Source organism: Drosophila mojavensis, unplaced genomic scaffold (assembly GCF_018153725.1).
Source record: "Drosophila mojavensis isolate 15081-1352.22 unplaced genomic scaffold, ASM1815372v1 contig_136, whole genome shotgun sequence".
NCBI classification, from domain to species: Eukaryota; Metazoa; Arthropoda; class Insecta; order Diptera; family Drosophilidae; genus Drosophila; species Drosophila mojavensis.
In genome coordinates, this window is record NW_025318667.1 from 3,645,083 (window position 1) to 3,663,714 (window position 18,632).

Sequence of the window (18,632 nt, forward strand, 5' to 3'; positions counted from 1 at the left end):
TGTCTCTGTGTGCGTGTGTGTGTGTGCGCGTTTACTTATGTCTTTGTGTTAAACTTTGTGCAACAATTTTGTCTGTTAAATCAATCAAGATCTATGCTATACATCTATATATATATATATATGTATATATATATATATATGTAGATGTATGTATGTACACATATAATGTATATCTAAATCAATTACCTAAATAAAGTGCAAAAATAAAGAAAAAACAAATAAAAATCAAGTGAAAAAGTATTAAACGAATCCACAAATTGTTCTTATTTCAATTTAGTCTTCTACACACACACACACGCACACACATACACATACAAATAGACACATTCACACAGTTTCAATTAAAAGTCTGAATTAGATCACTATATAGATTTTCAGATGAACTTTTCAATTCTGCCTAAACATTACTTAAATAATCTAAAGCTAAATTTATCTCCAAGTCTTTTAGCTCATTTTAGCTTTTTTTCCTAATTGTTGAACTTTCTGGCAACACTGCTTAAGACAGACTACGCTTTGCCCCAATCCCAACTCCATATGAGAATCTTATTGGAATTCAGAACCTCTTATAAGACATTCGCAGTCGCAACAATCAAAGAAAATAAACAATAAATTTTTCTGTAGATGTGAAGGGGTTATATATCGGTATATATATGTATATAGGTATATATATTTATTTTACAAGTTATTATATATCGTTTATATACTATATAAGGCGTGTAAATTGAATTAGTTGATTTCCGTTTGCCATTGAAAATAATTTTTCATTTTTATTTTATTATTTGTTGTTGTTGTTTTTTTTTTTAATTTTGTTTTTTCTTTCGTTTTTCTTTTTTCTTTTTTTTGCTGTTAGACAATCAAACAAATTAGACGCTAAGCCTTTTATGGGCCTTTAATAATAAAACTAGGCAAAAAAAAAAAAATTGTAAAAAAAAAATAGAGTTCACAAGATGAGAAATAGTTTTTTTTTTTTTTGTCCATAAGAGGAATTATTATAGATTGTAGTTGGTTGGCAGCGGAAACGTTTCCAAGCATCCGTTCAAAATCAAATCGAGAATGTTTATTTTTGTTGTTTTTTGTTTTCTTTGCTGCTTTCGTCAAATGTTTAGTGGGGGCGGGCATGGGGTCTTCTGCTGACTGGCTGCTTATTTAGCCGGAACATCTGGGGTCGCCGTCGTCGTCGTCGTCGTCGCTTATGACCTCGGCGGCTTAATTAGCTTGCTCGTGGGCGCCGGCAGCTTGCAAAAGCCAGCTGCATCGAACACGGGCAAAAGCTCACGCACACGCCCCGGTATCGAGCCATCGAGCATGCTGTCAATGAAAAGGCACTGAGTGAGAGCGAGTAGGCAATATAGACAAAGCTGTGTGGCTGTGTGTGAGTGTGGCTGAGTGGGAGTGGAGCGAAAGTGAGTGAGATGGATGGATGGAAGTGAGGCCGTTGATAGGCTGTGAGCAAATGCTGAGCAAAATTACAGCTAATGGATTTCAAATTTTGGTAGTCATTAAATGAAGTGTATAAAAATGATATGAAATATACATATTAGGCATTTTCATCCTTGAAAGTTTAGAATAAGACATAACTGTATATTAAATATTTAGTGTTTGCTTCAGTTTTAAAATGCAAAATATAAAATTTTTTTGTTTTACTTTTAAAGTGATTCTAAATTGATTTAAAAATAATTATTTGCCAAATTGTTATTTCTTATTATAATAAAAAACATTTATTAAAAAAAAAAAAAAAAAAAAATTTGGATTTTTTTTATATTAAAAAATGATATTGTTAATCGTATTATTATTATCTTTGCTGTTGCTATTTATAAATTAAAAATAAATATTTTATTTATATATTTAAGTGTTAACTAAAAAATATCAACTTGTTTTTATTGTTATTATTATTATTATTATTATTATTATTTTATTTTATTTTTTTTTTGGGATATTAGCAAATTTATATTTTAAAAGTAATTTATAAAAAATATAGATATATTATAAAAGTTGAGCTGTTTCAATTGTGAATTTTTTGGTATAATTATTAAATTTAGCTATTTTTTGCATGTTTTTTTTCAGTGTATCATGTGCGAGTGAGGATCGTGCTAGTTGGGCTTAGGTCTTACCGCCTCTTGTAATCAATCTTGGCGCCTTTTAGGGAGATGTTGGCCTCGGTGGGAAAGAATGTGGCGTCGTAGAAGTTGAGTCCGTTCTGGAGCAGAATGTTGTACTCGTCCATGGAGGCGAGTGTTATACGTATAACAGCTGGCGGCAGCTCTCGGCGCTCCGGACGCTCCGCCTTCTCAATGGCCTCGCCCACAATGCCAGAGACGAGGCTCTTGGCGCTGCTGCTGCCTGAAAGAGTTTTGGAATCAAATTTATGAACTTCTTCTCTCTGTGTGTGTGTGTGTGTGTGAGTGTGTGTGTGTTGGTGTGTGTTCAATTGGCATTTGGACATTACTTCGTATGGCCGCACGGCGCAGAGTTTGGCCCGGGCTCGGAGAGGCTGTGAGCTGCTCACCTTCAACCTTGTCCGGGTTGGAGCTGGCGGAGCCGCCGCTGGCCAGACCCGGGCTGGAATAGATGTGGAGGCGCACCACCTCCACCACCGAGTCGAACTTGTACATGGCATGCCGTATATCCTCCACGGGCAGATCCTCCGGCACATCCAGCACATAGAGCGTAAACGTCTTTCGCGGACGACACGGAATGGCGATCTGCAAGGCAAACAGGGTCAACAGACTGACAAACGAAACAAAGGTCACAGATGCACACAAAGGTGTTACGGCTGAAGCGAGCAGAATTGATTTCTACTATCTATGAACATATATGTATCTACTGTATGCATGTACATGCATACAATATATACAGGTGTGAGCATATGTTACATATATGTACTACTATGTATGTATATGGTTTGCCAATGGATTTTGCCAATAGGAAATACTCACGCTGCGCGAGAATGTTTGCTGGAAAAATGTTAAAAGATTTTCAAAAGATTTCACAATTCAATGAAGGAGAGAGAAAGAGAGAGAGAGAGCGGGTCAGAGAGAGTGTGTGTGTGTGAGTGAGAGAGATAAAGATTGTGTGTGACAGAGAGTGTGTGTGCGTGAGAGGGAGAGAAAGAGAGAGAGAGAAAGTAGAGAGGGAGAATGTAGAATATGGAGAAAGTAAGAGAGAGAGAGAGAGAGCTATATATGATATCTAATGATAAGTTAACAATGAAAGAGCGAGAGAGATAGAGAGAGTTGATGCTCTATGGATGAGCTCTAATTATAATACTTATAAAAGAGAGGGAGAATGTAGAATATGGAGAAAGTGAGAGAGAGAGAGACATCTATATATGATATCGTATGATAAGTTAACCTTTACTAACAATGAGAGAGCGAGAGAGCGAGCGAGTGAGTGCAAAGGACGAGATAGCAACAGTGAGACAGAAAGAGACAGAGAGAGGGGACAGAGCGGTACAGATAAAGATCAAGTGCAAATGTGATGTAAGGAGATAGAGAGAGTGAGTGAGCAAGAGAGTGAGATAGCAAGCGAGAAAGAGATAGAACGAGATAGACTACGAGGGAGATAATATATAATATATATTCATGATACATACAATTTTCTTTTTCTTGAGAGAGTCAGGGAGATAGAGTGTATATTGTATAAGGAACTATTTCGCTTTCATAAATTGAGTGAATGCGATTTATTTTATATTCCAAATATGATATCTAATAATAAATAGGCAGCTACATTTGATTACAAGGAAATAGAAGCAGACAGATGAAAAGACAGGGATATACACAGAGCGAGAGAGAGAGAGAGAGAGAGAGAGAGAGAGAGAGAGTGTGCGTTTGTGTGTGTGTGTGAGAGAGAGAGATAATTATACATATGATCTCTATATATGTAAGCATAAGCAAGAGTATTTGGTCTTTCACTTACTTTCCGATAAAAGCGCGCTCCGGTCACCTTGTGGAATCCCTTCTTGAACACCGCCTGATAATCATCTGGATGTGAGAATTTAAATAGAATTCCAGTTGCCGTTTTGGTCAAGCTGAAGCAACCCTTGAAACTCATCTTCTCGCATATCAATGCGGCTCGTTCCATGGATAGTTCATACGAAGGTGTCAATAGAAATGCTCCTGTAATGCAGTTACGATGCAGTTAGTACCGTTATTGATATGGGCATGAATATTGATGTATTGATATGAAAATAGATGTTATAGATGTAAATATAGTTCTAAATATGAATATGAATATGGCTGCGGATATGAGCATTGTATTAGGAGCTACAACCATGCAGTATTTCTAATGCAAAGATTCAGAATTTGAGGTTAGCTTTCAGCTTGAATTGGGAATTGAGAGAGCTTACTCCGATCTTTCAAAAGATTTAGTTAGATAATAAGCCATGCATTGATATTTATGTATATATGACAGAGCATGCTATAGAAATTTGATACATCATGCGGTTCTCTCAGTTAATTTGAGGTTAGGTTTGATTTGAGATCGGTCAGACATGAAAACTTTGGCTTTAAACTATTTTTACGAAGCATATAGAACAGTTATACAGTTATATAAGAGTGTATTCGAGAAAATTATACTTGTTATACGATATGCACATGTATAAACGGCTTCTGAAGCCTCAAGATTGTTCATATAGGAGTCACTTTATGGGCTATATATGTATGTATGATATATGATCATATGCATATAAATCCTTTTTCCAAATTTGCGACTTCTAACGGTGCTCATTTGTCAATGTTGTTCTTAGTTCACCTTTGGTGAGGAAATTGTCGGGCGAGGAGACTTCGGAATCGGAATCATCCTCCCTTTTGTCGGCCCACTTCGGCTCCGACGACAGTTTGTGGGCGGCCATTTTGGTGACGATGCCCGTGGGGCGGGGCCTGGGGAACTCGTTCTTTTCACACTCCACGTCCGATGCGTTGCCGAGATAGGACATTATAATTCCGTGCGTGAATCGATTATAAATCCAACAAACAAATAATAAAAAAAAATAAAACAAAATTCAAATCGGATCTCACTTGAGGAGCGCGCGAATTTTTGAAAGCAACTGAAACGTTGAAGCATCTTCGCTAGGCTTTTATACGCTTCGTTGGCTCATCACATCACAACACACAACTGAAACTGAAACTGAAATGAAAGTCAAGACAGACACACAGACAGACATCCGCAGACATCCGCACACACAGTTACAGCCAGATCTTGGTGTGGCAAAATGTCGGTCTATCGCTCAAATTGGAAGTTCTTACAATTGGAATTAAAACGTGAAACGCACTTTAAAACAAGTAAGAGCGCTCCAGCTGAGACTGCCCGGCTGGCAGATACCCTAGATATGTAAATGTGTTCAGTTCTCGATTACGATTGCCATAAGAATAGAATACGATACTATCGTTGATCAAACTCCACAGAGAACTATGTACTATGAACTACATCAGTCTTATATTGTACATAGCTTACTTGAATCTACGTACTGAAATTTTGCTCTCTAGCTAAAGTCTTCGACTTATAGAGAGATTACCAAGTTCTAAACTAGCTTATAGCATATTTATCTATAAAATGGAATAATTCTTAAACGTATTTAGATTTCGAGAATACATATACCAACTTTTAGTTTTCTAGCCTCTAAAGTTCTCGAGCTATGTTTAGATATCAAGTTCCGAGATAACTGCAAAAAAAAAAAAGGAAATGCTTTGCAGCTCAGAAATTCTTCAACGAATCCACATACCAAATTTGAGCTCTGTAGTTTTGAAGGGTTTCGAGTATGTTAGAGAAGTTAGTGTTAAGAAGTCAATTTACAACTCAGTTTTAAAAGCAAAAATTAATTTGGATCTCAGTAAATCAGAATCGGAGCTCTCCCGCTCTTCAGGTCATCCATATAGCCATATATCTCTACCTCGCCCTCACATACCTTGCCCCATACTCGCTGCCAATATACCCGATTCTATTAAAATTCCATTAGGTTAAAGGCTATTAAAAAACGTAACGTTCCACATGGATCCTCGCCCACTCGAGGGGGCCGCGGCGATTGTCTGAGTGGGTGGGTGGGTTTGGGTGCGGATAATGCGAGGCTTCGGCGAGGCAACGACGGGGGCGTGGCAGTTGTATATAATGATGCAGGTTGACGCCATCGTCAGAATTGTCAAGATCACGCGTCAAAAGAAGCGCCAAATGTTGCGTAAATTTCAAGAACACGACTTTATAAGGGCAACTGGCAAAATTTCGATAGAACTATTCGCATATGGAGCGTACAAATGTTCCCTCACAGAGCTCAATTAACTGCGATCGAATCCAATTATCATGGAATCGCACAATATGATACATTTACAAGCCAAATAGCACCGAAGTCGAAACAAACTCAGCTTACCACTCGATCCAATTTGAGAGCGAGAGGAAAAACCACACAGACGCTTCGCTTGCGATCGTCGAACTCCATTTGCAAGTGAGTTAGGGCAGGCAGAGATATATACTATGTATGTATATACATATCTGATTTGTGTACAACTCTGATCCGTATTCATCATGGGCAATTGCAGTCTCTGGAATGGAGCTATCTAGTTCTTGAGCTCAATCAATCAATCAATCTTTCATTGAAGCCCTTATTGATTGTGTAAATCTGTTGATCATCAATCATCAATCAATATATGTATATACATATTTACATCATTATATTGATTCTGAAGCAATAACTTCAACACTCGCAGCTCTAACAATCTATCAATCACAATCTTTGCTCTTCGCTTTGTTCAATCAGTCGACTCAATCAAACAGTCAATCGATTCCCCGCCATTTTGAAAGAAAAACACATTCAAGTTTTATGTCATTTCATAATATGTGGTTTATTAATAAATTATTTTATTTAAATTAATATTTCAGTTTTTGAATATTTATAATATTTTTGTTTTTCATTTGTTTTCCTTTTTTTTTTTTTTTTTTTTTTTTTTTTTGTTTGCTGTTTGCTTCTCTTTTGCTTCTGCTTCTCTTTGTCTTGTTGCTTGCTTCGAATTCAATGTTTCGTTTAAACAAAATTGTGTTCCGCTTATAATATTATAATAATAATGGTAATAATATTAATAATAATAATAATAATAATAATAGACTCTACTCAAGTGTTTTACATGGCAACTATAATTTCTTTGTTTTCCAGTTAAATTGTTGAATTTTCGACATTTCCTTTACTTTATTTAGTATATTTTTTAACGGTTTACATAGATAACGGAATAGAGTAGAAGAAGAAGCATATAGAAATATATTGTTGAAGAGGTACAAAGAATCGGTTAGGAGGGATCGGCAATACTTGTAGGAGAACTGAGAGCGTCGAAAGGCAAGTGACAAACAGTGTTGTAAAAGCGTTTTATATGATATATATATAATGCCCATATATGTCATGTATATTGTTATATATATATATTGTAAGCCTTGTGTGTAGATTGAGGGCTTATCTGCATGTATAAAGATATATATGTATTTGTTTGCACAGTGTTGGAAAAGAACTAAAAGAGAAATGAAGTGAAATCATATATCACACTAGCTTTGTCAAGTGGGAAACACATGGGAACTCCAAATGCAACAGCAAGAATGTGTGGCAATTATCGATAAATCGTACATCGATTAGCGATTAATCGAGTTTTCATTGTTTTTTCTTGGAGTACTTACAAACATACAATAGATACACAACAACTACGTTATAACTGATACAATGTTAACAATTATGCGGCGGTGGCTCTCTTATACTTCTCTCTTGTGTCTCTCTCTCTCTGACTCTCACTCTGCCTGTATCTCGCTCTCCCACTCTCTCTCTCTCTCTCTGTGCAAAATTTTGTAAAATTTTTAGGCCTGGTGCAAAATAAGCGGCGATCAAAAGGTATGTGTGTGTGTGTGTGGGAAAGTGGAACAGCAGGTGGGACATTCATAGAACTTACATACTTAACGAATTGCGATATATATCGTTTATCAATAAATGATTAGAGAGACCGAGTGAGGGAGCTAAAGTGAGTGAGAGTTGTGCGAGCGCGAGAGTGAATGCTGGGAATTTATTTTTTTATATCAGTGTTTTTATCTAATTCTTAGATATTAGTGCCAAGCGAATTTGCATTATATATCTATATATATATATATAGCAGATATATATATATAATTTTCTTTTGCTTTAACTATATTATAAATATGGTTCATTTTGTTTTGTTTAGTTTAGCTTAAAACGAAAGAGACTCGAAGAGAACCAAAAATGAAATTTTCTTTGACTTTTTTTTTTATTTTTGAATTTTGTGTGCAATCTGTTTATTTTGAAAATTTTACCTTTGTAATATTCATTTTTTTTTTTTTTTTTTTTTGATAATACATACAAATACATTCATATATAGCTTAGCCTTAGGATTGTGTATGGTTTTTTTTTGTTTTGTTTTTGTATTTAATTTAGTTTTTGGGCCTGGTAAAAAGCATGGCAAAATATAATTGGATCGTGTATATATATATATGTAAAAAAAACATATACACATATATATGTATATATATATATAATGTATACAAGGTGTATGTTTGTGAGTGATGTAACAAAACGATTTGTACGCTGCTAACTGACTAGAAATTCGAAATAAGTGTCTTAACGTGATGTACGATGCGTGTCAATCATGCCATCAATCATAATAATTCGTTATTATAAATACATATATATCAATAATAATAGTAATAATAATAATTAATTTAAAGTTAAAAAAAAAAACACATGTATAAAGTCTTTGCATTGGAATCGATACACATACACACACATACAAGCAGCCTGTGTGCGGGTGTGTGTTTGTGTGTGCATGTGAGTGTGTGTTTGTGTGTGTGCTGTAGGTGTGTAGGTTTCGTTAATAATTTGCTAATTTGTTGTACAATCAATGTAAATTGATCATCAATCATTGCTCGATTTTTGCCTACCATCAATCAAATTCACGTTCACTCAGTCAGTCAATCGGTTTATCATCTTCTATATAACTACGCATTCTATAGTAATTTGTATTTTAATTGTTTTGTTTTTGTTTGGAGGGAGATAGAACAAGCGTTTGCTCGTGTTAAGCTCTAGGCATGCCCCAAATGGTTGATTGATTGATTGATGATTGATTGATGATGCGATGCACGTTCTACAACTAATGATTGATTGCGTTTATATGGCACTAGCACTAGCACTGGGACTCTGCAAGCTATCAAGGCAATGCGATCTGTCTGCGTGTCTATTCGTGTAGAATTTGAGATACGAGTTTACGAGTTATACAATTTAAATAGATCAAAATTAGTGTTACACTTAAAATAAATTCAAAAACATCGATAAGTGTGTGTGATGTGTGTGTGTGTGATATAAGAATTTTAAATATCATATATAAGTATGTATATATATATATATATATTTCACTCTGTAGTTCAGTTCAACACAATTCAATTCGATTCGAAAGGGAGAGGACGAATGAGTGAGCGAGTGAGAGTTAACAAAGTTGAATTTGATAATACAATATAGATATTGTCTTATTTACAATATGTGCTACAAATCTAGAGATCGTCTACTGCAAAGCAAGAATAATGGCAATTGATTGATGCTGATTGAACTACAGAGTCTTACAATCAAATTCATAATACAAATCATAATCGTGTTTCTAGTTTTCATGTTATTTATGGCCGCTGTTATACAAAGAAACTTGCAAGTGCTTTACATGTTTGCTTTCATTCTTTGTTATCTTTTTTGTTTTTTTTTCTTCTTTTTTTTTTGTTTTTTTTTTTTGTTTTTTTTGTTTTTTGTTGGACGGAACAATTTACAACATATGATTATGAAACAATGCGTTAATGATCTAACAAAATGTAATACTTAGATGCCTGACAAATGCCAAAACTACAAATTAAAATGGCAACAGAAACAAACACAAACAAAGAATAAACATAATCGTTATATGTATATATATATAATATATATGATGAACATTTTTGCTAATGGAATGAATTAGCTGCTGGGTTGCTATATCTCTATATAGATATATAGAAGTCAAATATATATAAATGAAAAGAAACAGAGCTTAGTTAGCTTGTTAGACAGATACACACATATATAAGATTGCAATTCGTATAGAGCGTGAGTGGCATATATATATACATATGCATATATATATGCATAGCGAAATTTGGATAACTCCTTAGTTGCATCAGCACATATATTGTTTTTGTTTTTTTTTTTTAATTGATTTATGTGTTTGCTTTCTCAATGTGTATGTATATATATATATATGCACATACATACATATATCAGTAAACATGAATCAGAATAATGACAATAATAATTTTATATATATATATTATATATACATATAATATATTATAATACATATTATTATATTATATTATATGTATATATGTAAAGCTTAATCGCTCCGTAATATCATATAATATTTGGTTACACATTTTCCATACTTTATTTGCTTGTCCATTAATGCAATCGTTCAAATAAAGCTCATAAGCGTCTATATACTTTTCTTCGAGTTCGTTTAGGTAATTTCATAATTGTTTTTGTGTTTGCATATTATTTGTTAATATTATTATAATTTATGTGTAGTTTTCTCTTAGGGTTTATAATAATCATAATGATGATAATAATAATGATAATAATAATAATAATAATGATATAATAATATTATGATTGCAATATTTGGGGCCATAAAGCAGCCAACTTATAGAGTTTATATAAAGCGATGTTTTCTTGTCTTGCCATTTTTAAATACATTGATAGTATGCTTGGTTTTACACATATACATATACATATGCATATGCATATACATATATATATACAGCACTAGTTGATGTCGCTTTTTCAGCACAAGTGGTTTTGGTTTTGTGAATAGGTTCGGCAAAAGAAAAATAAACGGAGTTACAGTTAACAAATGCAAAAATTTCAGCATAAATGTTGATTTCATTTCATAGTTCTAATAAGAGATATGCATATATGGCCGAGATCTCGTACAAAATATGTGTGTGTGTGTGTGTGTGTGTGTTGTTTACTCTGTCACACACACACACACACACACACAGTCAAATACACCCACTGAGGGCACAATTGTTGCTACTAGATTAAGTTTTAAGTTTCATATATATATATATTGATTTGTTTTATATATATAGTTGGGATGATTGCAAGCGCCTAAGCAAGAAGATTTGGGAAGCAATTTGAATAAGCTATGCTTTGATGCTCTCTTTTACATATACATACATATATATATGCCTATATATATTCTTAATTCTAGACGTATTCGATTAACAAACGTTTGCCCACTTGTGCTGGCAAGGAAGTGTTCCAGGATGAGGACTAGGAGACATTTGAGTAGCTGTTACGACATATGAACATCAATTATGCACGATATATGTATATACATATACATACTCATATATATATACACATATATATATATATCTATGTATATGCTTTATATGTTATGAACTTAGCCTAGGCAATAAATATTTTTCTTGTTTTCAGCGTCGCATTTAACTCTGGATTTCATTTTTATGCTGTGAGTATTCTTTAAGTTTTGGATTGCTAGAATTGCGGTTATATGTTGTGTGTATGTGTTTATGTATTTGTGTGTGTATGTGTGTATTAGTTACCCTTTAGTTGCATTTGCTTGGAATTTGAAAATTTTGCAGACATGGCTCTGGCGGCAAACCCGTTGCTGCTTCTCCTGCTTCTGCTTTCTTTTCAACTCCAATTCCAACATCGACTCCAACGGCGACGAGCTCGTCGAGCATTTGGATCTGCTTTCGCGTGGGCGTTGGTAGGGGTGTAACGACATTCTGATATCGTTGTTGAAATGTTGACAATATCTCGCGAATTTTAGCAATGATCTCCTGTACTCAGGCATTTGACTCCTGCAATCAATCAATCAATACAAATTTATGCATATATCTATCATATAATAAGGAGAAGAATCTTTGGAGACGGACCTTTAGGTTGTCGAAATAGTGCATGATCTGCTCGTAGTCCATGTCGAGATCATCGAGACCCAAACGTTCGCCCGGTGCCAGCGTATCATCCACGGCGGACGAGAACATCGGATTGCCAACAACTGTGGCCCGTTTGACCCGCGACGATTTTGTTGTTGGCTCACTGCTAACGGGCGTGACCGTGTGACCGGACGATGTCGGCAGCCGGACAATCTCATCAGTGGCATTCGAATTGGCCGCATCCGCAACAGTGCTCAAAATGCTGTGGTTGTGATTCTCTGAAGAGCAAGGGAATCTTGATTACAATTTGTTCTATATATGATATCTATAATTGACCTACCCTTGATTTGTATTACAGCTGGCGATATTTTGTTGCCTGCAACTGTTGGTGCTGTTGGTACGGCGGCTGATGCTGATGCTGCTGCTGCTGCTGAAGCTGGTCCAGCATTTGCTGATTTGGTTACTCTCTTTGGTGTTAGCGAATCGAATTGAAATGCATTCTTCTGATGCGGATTTGTGTACTCCACTAGCTTCTCAGCATTGTGCAACTCCTCGTGTTGTTGTTGCTGCTGCTGCTGTTGCTGTTGTTGCTGTTGCTGTTGCTGCTGCTGTTGCATTTGCTGATGCTGTTTGAGTTTCAAGTGTGCGGCTCTGAGCGCTGGCTCTTGGATAAAATTGTGGCTATGACTGTGGCTGCGCTGATGCTGACGTTCCGGGTGATGCTGATGCGTTGGCTGACGTTCCGGCTGTGGCTGCGGCGGCTGATGTTGTTGTTGTTGTTGCTGTTGCAGCGCCAAATGCGGCTGTTGCTGCGTCGCATTGTTGTTCTCGTTGTTTTGCAAATGCTCGCGTTTGTAGAGCTGACTGTGTCGCTTGTTAATCAACTCCTTGTCCTGCATTATATAAAAGACAATCAATTAATACTAGCTATCAAGATGTTCCAGCTTCTCTCAGACTCTACCTTAACGGGTGCTGCCTGTGGCGGCAACATGGCGCGTGTGCCCACATTGCGGTGCGGCGGCACTGGGGGCTTGTAGTCCAGGGCAGCGTCCTTCCGGTCATTGGACAGATAGCTAAAGAGAGACCAAAGCTGGTTAGTTGCATTCAAAGATGTGGCATGGGTGCACCTACTGTTCGGCATGAATCTTGTTGAGATTGGAGGCGGGCACAATGTGCGTTTGCAGCTTGGGCTGCGGCTGGTCAAAGGAGCTGACGCGCCGTCCATTGTCGTAGTTGATAATCGGATTGCTGGTGATGCGCATGCGAGAGTCTAAAAGGCAGAATAGCCCGTTTTAATACCATTATTTCTGGAGGGGATTATGTGCAGCGGGTTGAAGCTTACCGCGGGCATTCACATGTTGCTGCTGCGGCTGTGGTTGCGGAGTGTTGCTGTCGTTCAATGCCACCGACTGCCTATCGATGGTGGAGCGTCCCAGCCAGACCCAGTCGTGGGCATTGGTGGTGGACTCCTTGAGGCGTACGTCACGGAAACCGCCAGCGTTGCCATTGCCATTGCCGGAGCTGAGCGGATCGAGACCAGATTCAATCATGGCTGGCCGGAATTTCGATGCATAAACCACGCACGAGATGACAAACACAATAATGGCAAAGCAGAAGGCTGTCAGGAGCACATACATGCCCAGCTCCATGGAGGACATGTTGCCACTGCCCAAGCCGCCTCGATTGCCGTAGTGCGACTTGTGCACTGCCTGAATGCTCGCCCGGTGCTGACGCGCCTGCACCGTCGGCTCGTACTGTTGGCTGGAGTCGCGCAGCGGAATGCCAACTGGTCAGAGCAGATCGTTAGTAAAACGAGCTGAGTAGCTGAATGGATGAATGCGCTTACCTATAATGTCAGCCAAGTCTCCCGTGTTGCGATAGTTCTTGCGCTCGCGTCCCACTGTGCCGTCGTTCTGTATCGATTCCTGTTTGCTGACAATGTCCACATTGTTGAAGTCCACCTCGATGGAGGCCAGGGCGCTGGCTAATGGGGCCGCATTCGGTTTGTTCGGCTTGGAACTGCTCGATGAGGAGCCACCGGGGCCGCGTCGCATGCGACATTCCTCGGAGAGCAAGAGCGTAACGCGCAGCAGATTGCCATTGCCCTCGCCCACGGCGATGACGCGCGGATGATGTGAGGCGAGCATGGGGGCAAAGGCCACCACTTCCGTATCGAGACTCTCCACCAGCAGGAAGTAATCCTCCACAGCAATGTCGCTGCAAAGAGCCAACAATTGAAAAGATCTGCACGCATAATTCAAGCTGATGGATCGCTTACCGCAACGGCGTCTTTGAGCCATCGTTGAACTCCAGATCGATGTCCAGCAAGCCCTCCTGATACTGGGCCGTCAGCTTGTGTGTGACGGACGTCTCTGCCAGATAGCCGTTCTCGATGGCATTCTCCGGCGTAATGGTCAGCTGTAGTCCGGAGATGACGCGCACAATGAGACGGGAGAGACTCACCTTGTCGCTGCCAACGCGTATCTCCTTGGTGCCAATCACGCGGCCCGTAATGGGCGACAGCACCTGGACATCGGTGCGACCCATCGACTTGCCCTGCAGTATGCGACCCTTCAGCGAGGCGATCTTTGGATCAGCAACACGCAGCAGCGGCTGCACCAGATCCGTCACACGCAGTCCAGTTCGACGTGAAATGAAGTAGCTGGTGCGCCCAGAGTTCTGTACAGAGATCAGAGACTCGTATGTAGATTAGTTTGCTTGGTGCATCGAGAGTCCACTTGCTCACCTGATCGATGGCCAGAAACTTGGCGTAGACCTCCACAGGGCTCTGCTGGTAGCGTGCGCGACAGATGCTCTTGTCCCCGCCCACATTGTTGTAGTAGCTGGTGCCGTGCTGGTTCCACATATACGAGCGCTTCTTGCGACGCCTCGACTGCTTGTTGTGGCTGTGAAAATCGGAAAATCAATTAAACTATGCTGTGCGTTGCTTCTCGCTGAATCGCTTAATGCTATTTCTTATGAATATTGAATTGCTGCTAATTTGTATTGGTCTATTTCATTCTCGATTCTTCTTACGATGAACTTGCTATATATAAGCTCATGGTAAGGTTTTTCGAGGTCATTTTTGAGTCGTTGCTTTATCGCAATTCTCGCTAATCTTTCATTACTTTCCAACTGTTGTCTACTCGTTACACACTTACAGATAATGGCTGTCATCGGTTACTTTCCAGCCCTTGATTTGGGATAGACGAAAGTCGGCTATGTAAACCTCAAGCGGAAATTCGGGCATCCAGACAATGAACTTGGCCACGCCCACATAGGTACCATACTTAACAATGACCGACGCATTGGATGAGCCGCGCTGCTCGGACCCATCAACATAAACGGAGCTGCACGACGAGGAGACCTACGCAAATGGGAATACAGCGTAAAATGAGAATACATTCATTCGCTCTCGCTCTCTCTCTTCACCTTGATGACGCTCTCGTCCTCGGCATGACAGGAGCTCTGCAGGGTAACATCAGCCACTTTGCCCGCCTGCGAGACAATGAAAACCTTCATGGCCTGGGCCACCTGGCGGCCAGTGAGCACCGCAGTGTTCATCACCTCCCAGATCTTGGCCATGGGCAATACTGCTTGAATGTCATCCTTGTTGATCTCCAGCTTGGCAATCAAGCGCTTCTTTGTGTCATCTGTGGCAATCAGCTCGGCGGAATCCTTGTCCTTAGGCGTGTCATAGACATGGGTGACCGACCACACGATCTTTCCGCCATCCACAATGTCGTTGGAGTCGTCGGCGACCTCGAGCAGCCAGGAGAAGACCTCGTAGACTTCATTGCTGTTGCTGCTGCCGCTGCTGTTGTAGCTGCCTCTGTTCTCCATGCTGGATGTGGCCGAGGATGAGGAGGACGAGTCGACTTCCTTGCGGAAGGCTGTGACACGCGCCGTCGTATGCTTGGGATTCTCCTTCTCAATGCTTATGCTCCACTGGTCGCTGGAGGCGCTGGCGCCCAAGATGCGTAGCCCGGCCTTGACTCGGGCGCGCACTGTAAACGCAGCGACGCGCTGCTCCTGATCCGCATACTGATGCAGAAAGACGGGTACGTGCAACTTGGACATGGGATACAGGGGATGTTGGGGCAACAGGAACGTAACCGAATCATCCGCTCGTAACTCTTTGAACGATGTCTTGGCTGCCAGCAGCGGCACCTGGGCAAACGTTGTCAGCGGCTGTATCTGGACCTTCGGCTCACATTGCTCCGGATTGCGCACTGGTGGTTCGAAGACGCTGTAGGAAACCTGAGCGTAGCGCTGCGGCACCTTGGGCGGCAATTGTGGCTGTCCGTCCGCGCCGCTGTTGCCGCTGCCCTCGCGACTGTGCCTAGGCGCTGGCAGAGCTGGCCACCAGTTCAGTGGAATGACCACCTCGGCCACACAAACGCCGTCCTCGCCCTCGGGCATGCAACGTCCCTTCAAAGGTTGCTCATTGGGCATGGCTACGTGGAGCAGCACGCAGACCTTCTGTCGCTGCAAATGACCGCCTGGATCGGCGCCAGCATGGAAGAGGACACGCAGCACTGGCGAATCCTGCGAGACACTAGCGCGCACCAAGTGCGCCGAGATGTCCAGATGCATGTTCGGCTGCTGCAACTCCAGCAGTGTGGCCGTCGAATTCTAAGTTAGTGAAAGAGAGACAGAGAGAGAGAGAGAGAGAGAAAGAGAGAGGGAAAGATGGATGCGGGTTAAGCAAACGAAATTACACTTCAGTACTCAATGGCGGCTTACGTTCACATAGTCGCCCGCTTGATTGGTTTCCATGGTGTCCGGCACAATGTAGCGAGCGGGCACCGTTTGCTTGGTCGAGAACGGGCCGTAGCTGGCACGTATAGAGACGGGTTGTGTGGTCTCCACGACGGTAAAGCGATCTAGGGATAAGACGGAATCATAGGAGGGGCGTGACTTCAGGGGCGGCACCGAGGAGGAGGTTTGGATGTTGGCAATCTCCGGCGTCACAGGTGGTTGACGAGCGTGCTTCAGGAAGAAACCGCTGTCAGGTGCTTCGAAATGCACCTCGACAGTGCCAATGTGCCCTGCAAATAGACCAATTATTCGATCAATCAATCAATCAATCAATGCCCCACCCACCCACACCCACACGCACACATACAGATATGCATAGATATTTGTGTTCTAATGAGTTTTGCAACACTTACGTGCAATGGACAGCAGCATTAGCGTCGTAATTATTACGCAGCACTTCATGTTGCGCTGATTGATTGATTGATTGACTGAAGTTTAATTTCGATTTTCTTTAATTTTGTTAATTTTCTTAATTTCCTTTTCGCACACGCACTCTTGCGCACTTCTTTTTTCGCTTTACAATTCACTATTCACAATAGCCACACATATTACAGTTATCAAATTTTCTTTTTGCAACATTTACCGTTACAAGTTTTACTGTGTTCAAAACTATCGCAAAAAAATTAAATGTTATAATTTATTCTTTGCTGCGGTCCTTTGTTTTTGTTGTCGTTGGTTTTTTTATTTGGTTTTTGTTGGCTTTCGTTGGTCCTGCTCCTGCTTCTGGTTCTGCTGCTGCAAAAATCCACAGCACATCCTTTATTGATTCTTTCAGTGTGCAGCACACAAGCACACGCACACAGATGCGAGCGTTAGGCGAATACGCATACACATACTATTGCACACACATACACACGCACGCATGCACACATGCACAGTTAGCTGGTATCGCCTTCGCCTACATATACACACACACTTCACATTTCATTCATTTAGGCCGTAGTATAGACACATCTTCTGCGCTGGGTCTTGCTTTTTCTTTCAATTTTCTTTGGTTTGGATATACACGCACACACAGTTTAACACTGGCGTCACCTAATGCGAATGCGTTTGTTGCGTTTTGGATACACGATTGCAATGTATGTTGACCACTCCTTTAGCAGTAATTAATTGCAACTTTAATGCATTGTTTTTCGTTTTACTTTGAAAATTTCTACGCAAATATCGAACATTTCCAAACACCCCAATACTTCGTTGGACTAGGGATGGTAATATATCGATATGGCATACATATCGTCATAATATTTGCTTACGATATATGGCACATGTGCATCGATATCTCGCTCGATTACGTGAACCAAAGGTCCTCAAATTCAAACAAATCGAATGACAGCCCGCCAAGTAAATATTTACTTTTGATATTGACATGTAGATGGCGCTATCATATCCGAAAGGGAGTTTGGCGCGAGAATCTGAAAATTTTGTGTAATTTAAAAGTTTTCTTATATTATTTTATATATAACCGATAAGACCCAGCTAATAATATTATATACATATACTCGTATATATTTTTAAAGCATGTCATTAATTGGCCATGAGAGTAAATCATTTTTATGTAAATTAGGGTTTTTTTTGGGGGATTGTTCCCCCAGTTCCGAAGTTGCAGCGTGTAACGGTTTGCAGATGTGCTGCTGATTGGACTGCACGGCAGCCAAATAATCAAATAAATTAAATCAACGCGTTGAGCATATTAATGTTGGGTCGCATTGCATTTGCAAGTGCGAATTATTGCACATATTTACAATATAACTGTATATTCGATGGCTGCCAGCAGCCGAGACAATTTCTGGGACAGCAACAATAACAACAAAATGTCCCAGCGAACTTCAAATTTATGTGCACTGTGCATGATCCGCCATTTT

General features: G+C 39.9%; 2 protein-coding genes across 4 annotated transcripts; both read right to left on the minus strand.

Annotated features, from left to right (window-relative positions):
- Positions 1 to 973: 973 nt before the first annotated feature.
- LOC6585395 lies at positions 974 to 5,055 on the minus strand. 3 transcript variants are annotated; one of them, XM_032732842.2, is made up of 6 exons: positions 4,750 to 5,055; positions 3,916 to 4,115; positions 2,937 to 2,954; positions 2,507 to 2,702; positions 2,112 to 2,340; positions 974 to 1,308 (listed from the first exon to the last, which is right to left on the minus strand). In XM_032732842.2, the coding sequence occupies exons 1-6, from the start codon at positions 4,931 to 4,933 to the stop codon at positions 1,191 to 1,193; spliced, it is 945 nt and encodes a 314-aa protein (XP_032588733.1). In that variant the 5' UTR covers positions 4,934 to 5,055; the 3' UTR covers positions 974 to 1,190. The 3 variants fall into 3 exon arrangements, with proteins under 3 accessions (XP_032588733.1, XP_032588732.2, XP_015016373.2); XM_032732841.2 differs by having other exon boundaries at positions 2,447 to 2,702; XM_015160887.3 differs by lacking the exon at positions 2,937 to 2,954 and having other exon boundaries at positions 2,447 to 2,702; positions 4,750 to 5,054.
- A 5,973-nt stretch (positions 5,056 to 11,028) lies between these two features.
- Positions 11,029 to 17,978, minus strand: LOC6585394 (transmembrane protein 132E). Its single transcript, XM_002010990.4, has 13 exons — positions 17,124 to 17,978; positions 16,696 to 17,000; positions 15,382 to 16,584; positions 15,111 to 15,316; positions 14,696 to 14,855; positions 14,228 to 14,628; positions 13,796 to 14,166; positions 13,292 to 13,735; positions 13,081 to 13,219; positions 12,911 to 13,022; positions 12,290 to 12,842; positions 11,950 to 12,227; positions 11,029 to 11,874 (listed from the first exon to the last, which is right to left on the minus strand). The coding sequence occupies exons 1-13, from the start codon at positions 17,170 to 17,172 to the stop codon at positions 11,860 to 11,862; spliced, it is 4,236 nt and encodes a 1,411-aa protein (XP_002011026.2). The 5' UTR covers positions 17,173 to 17,978; the 3' UTR covers positions 11,029 to 11,859.
- Positions 17,979 to 18,632: the final 654 nt, after the last annotated feature.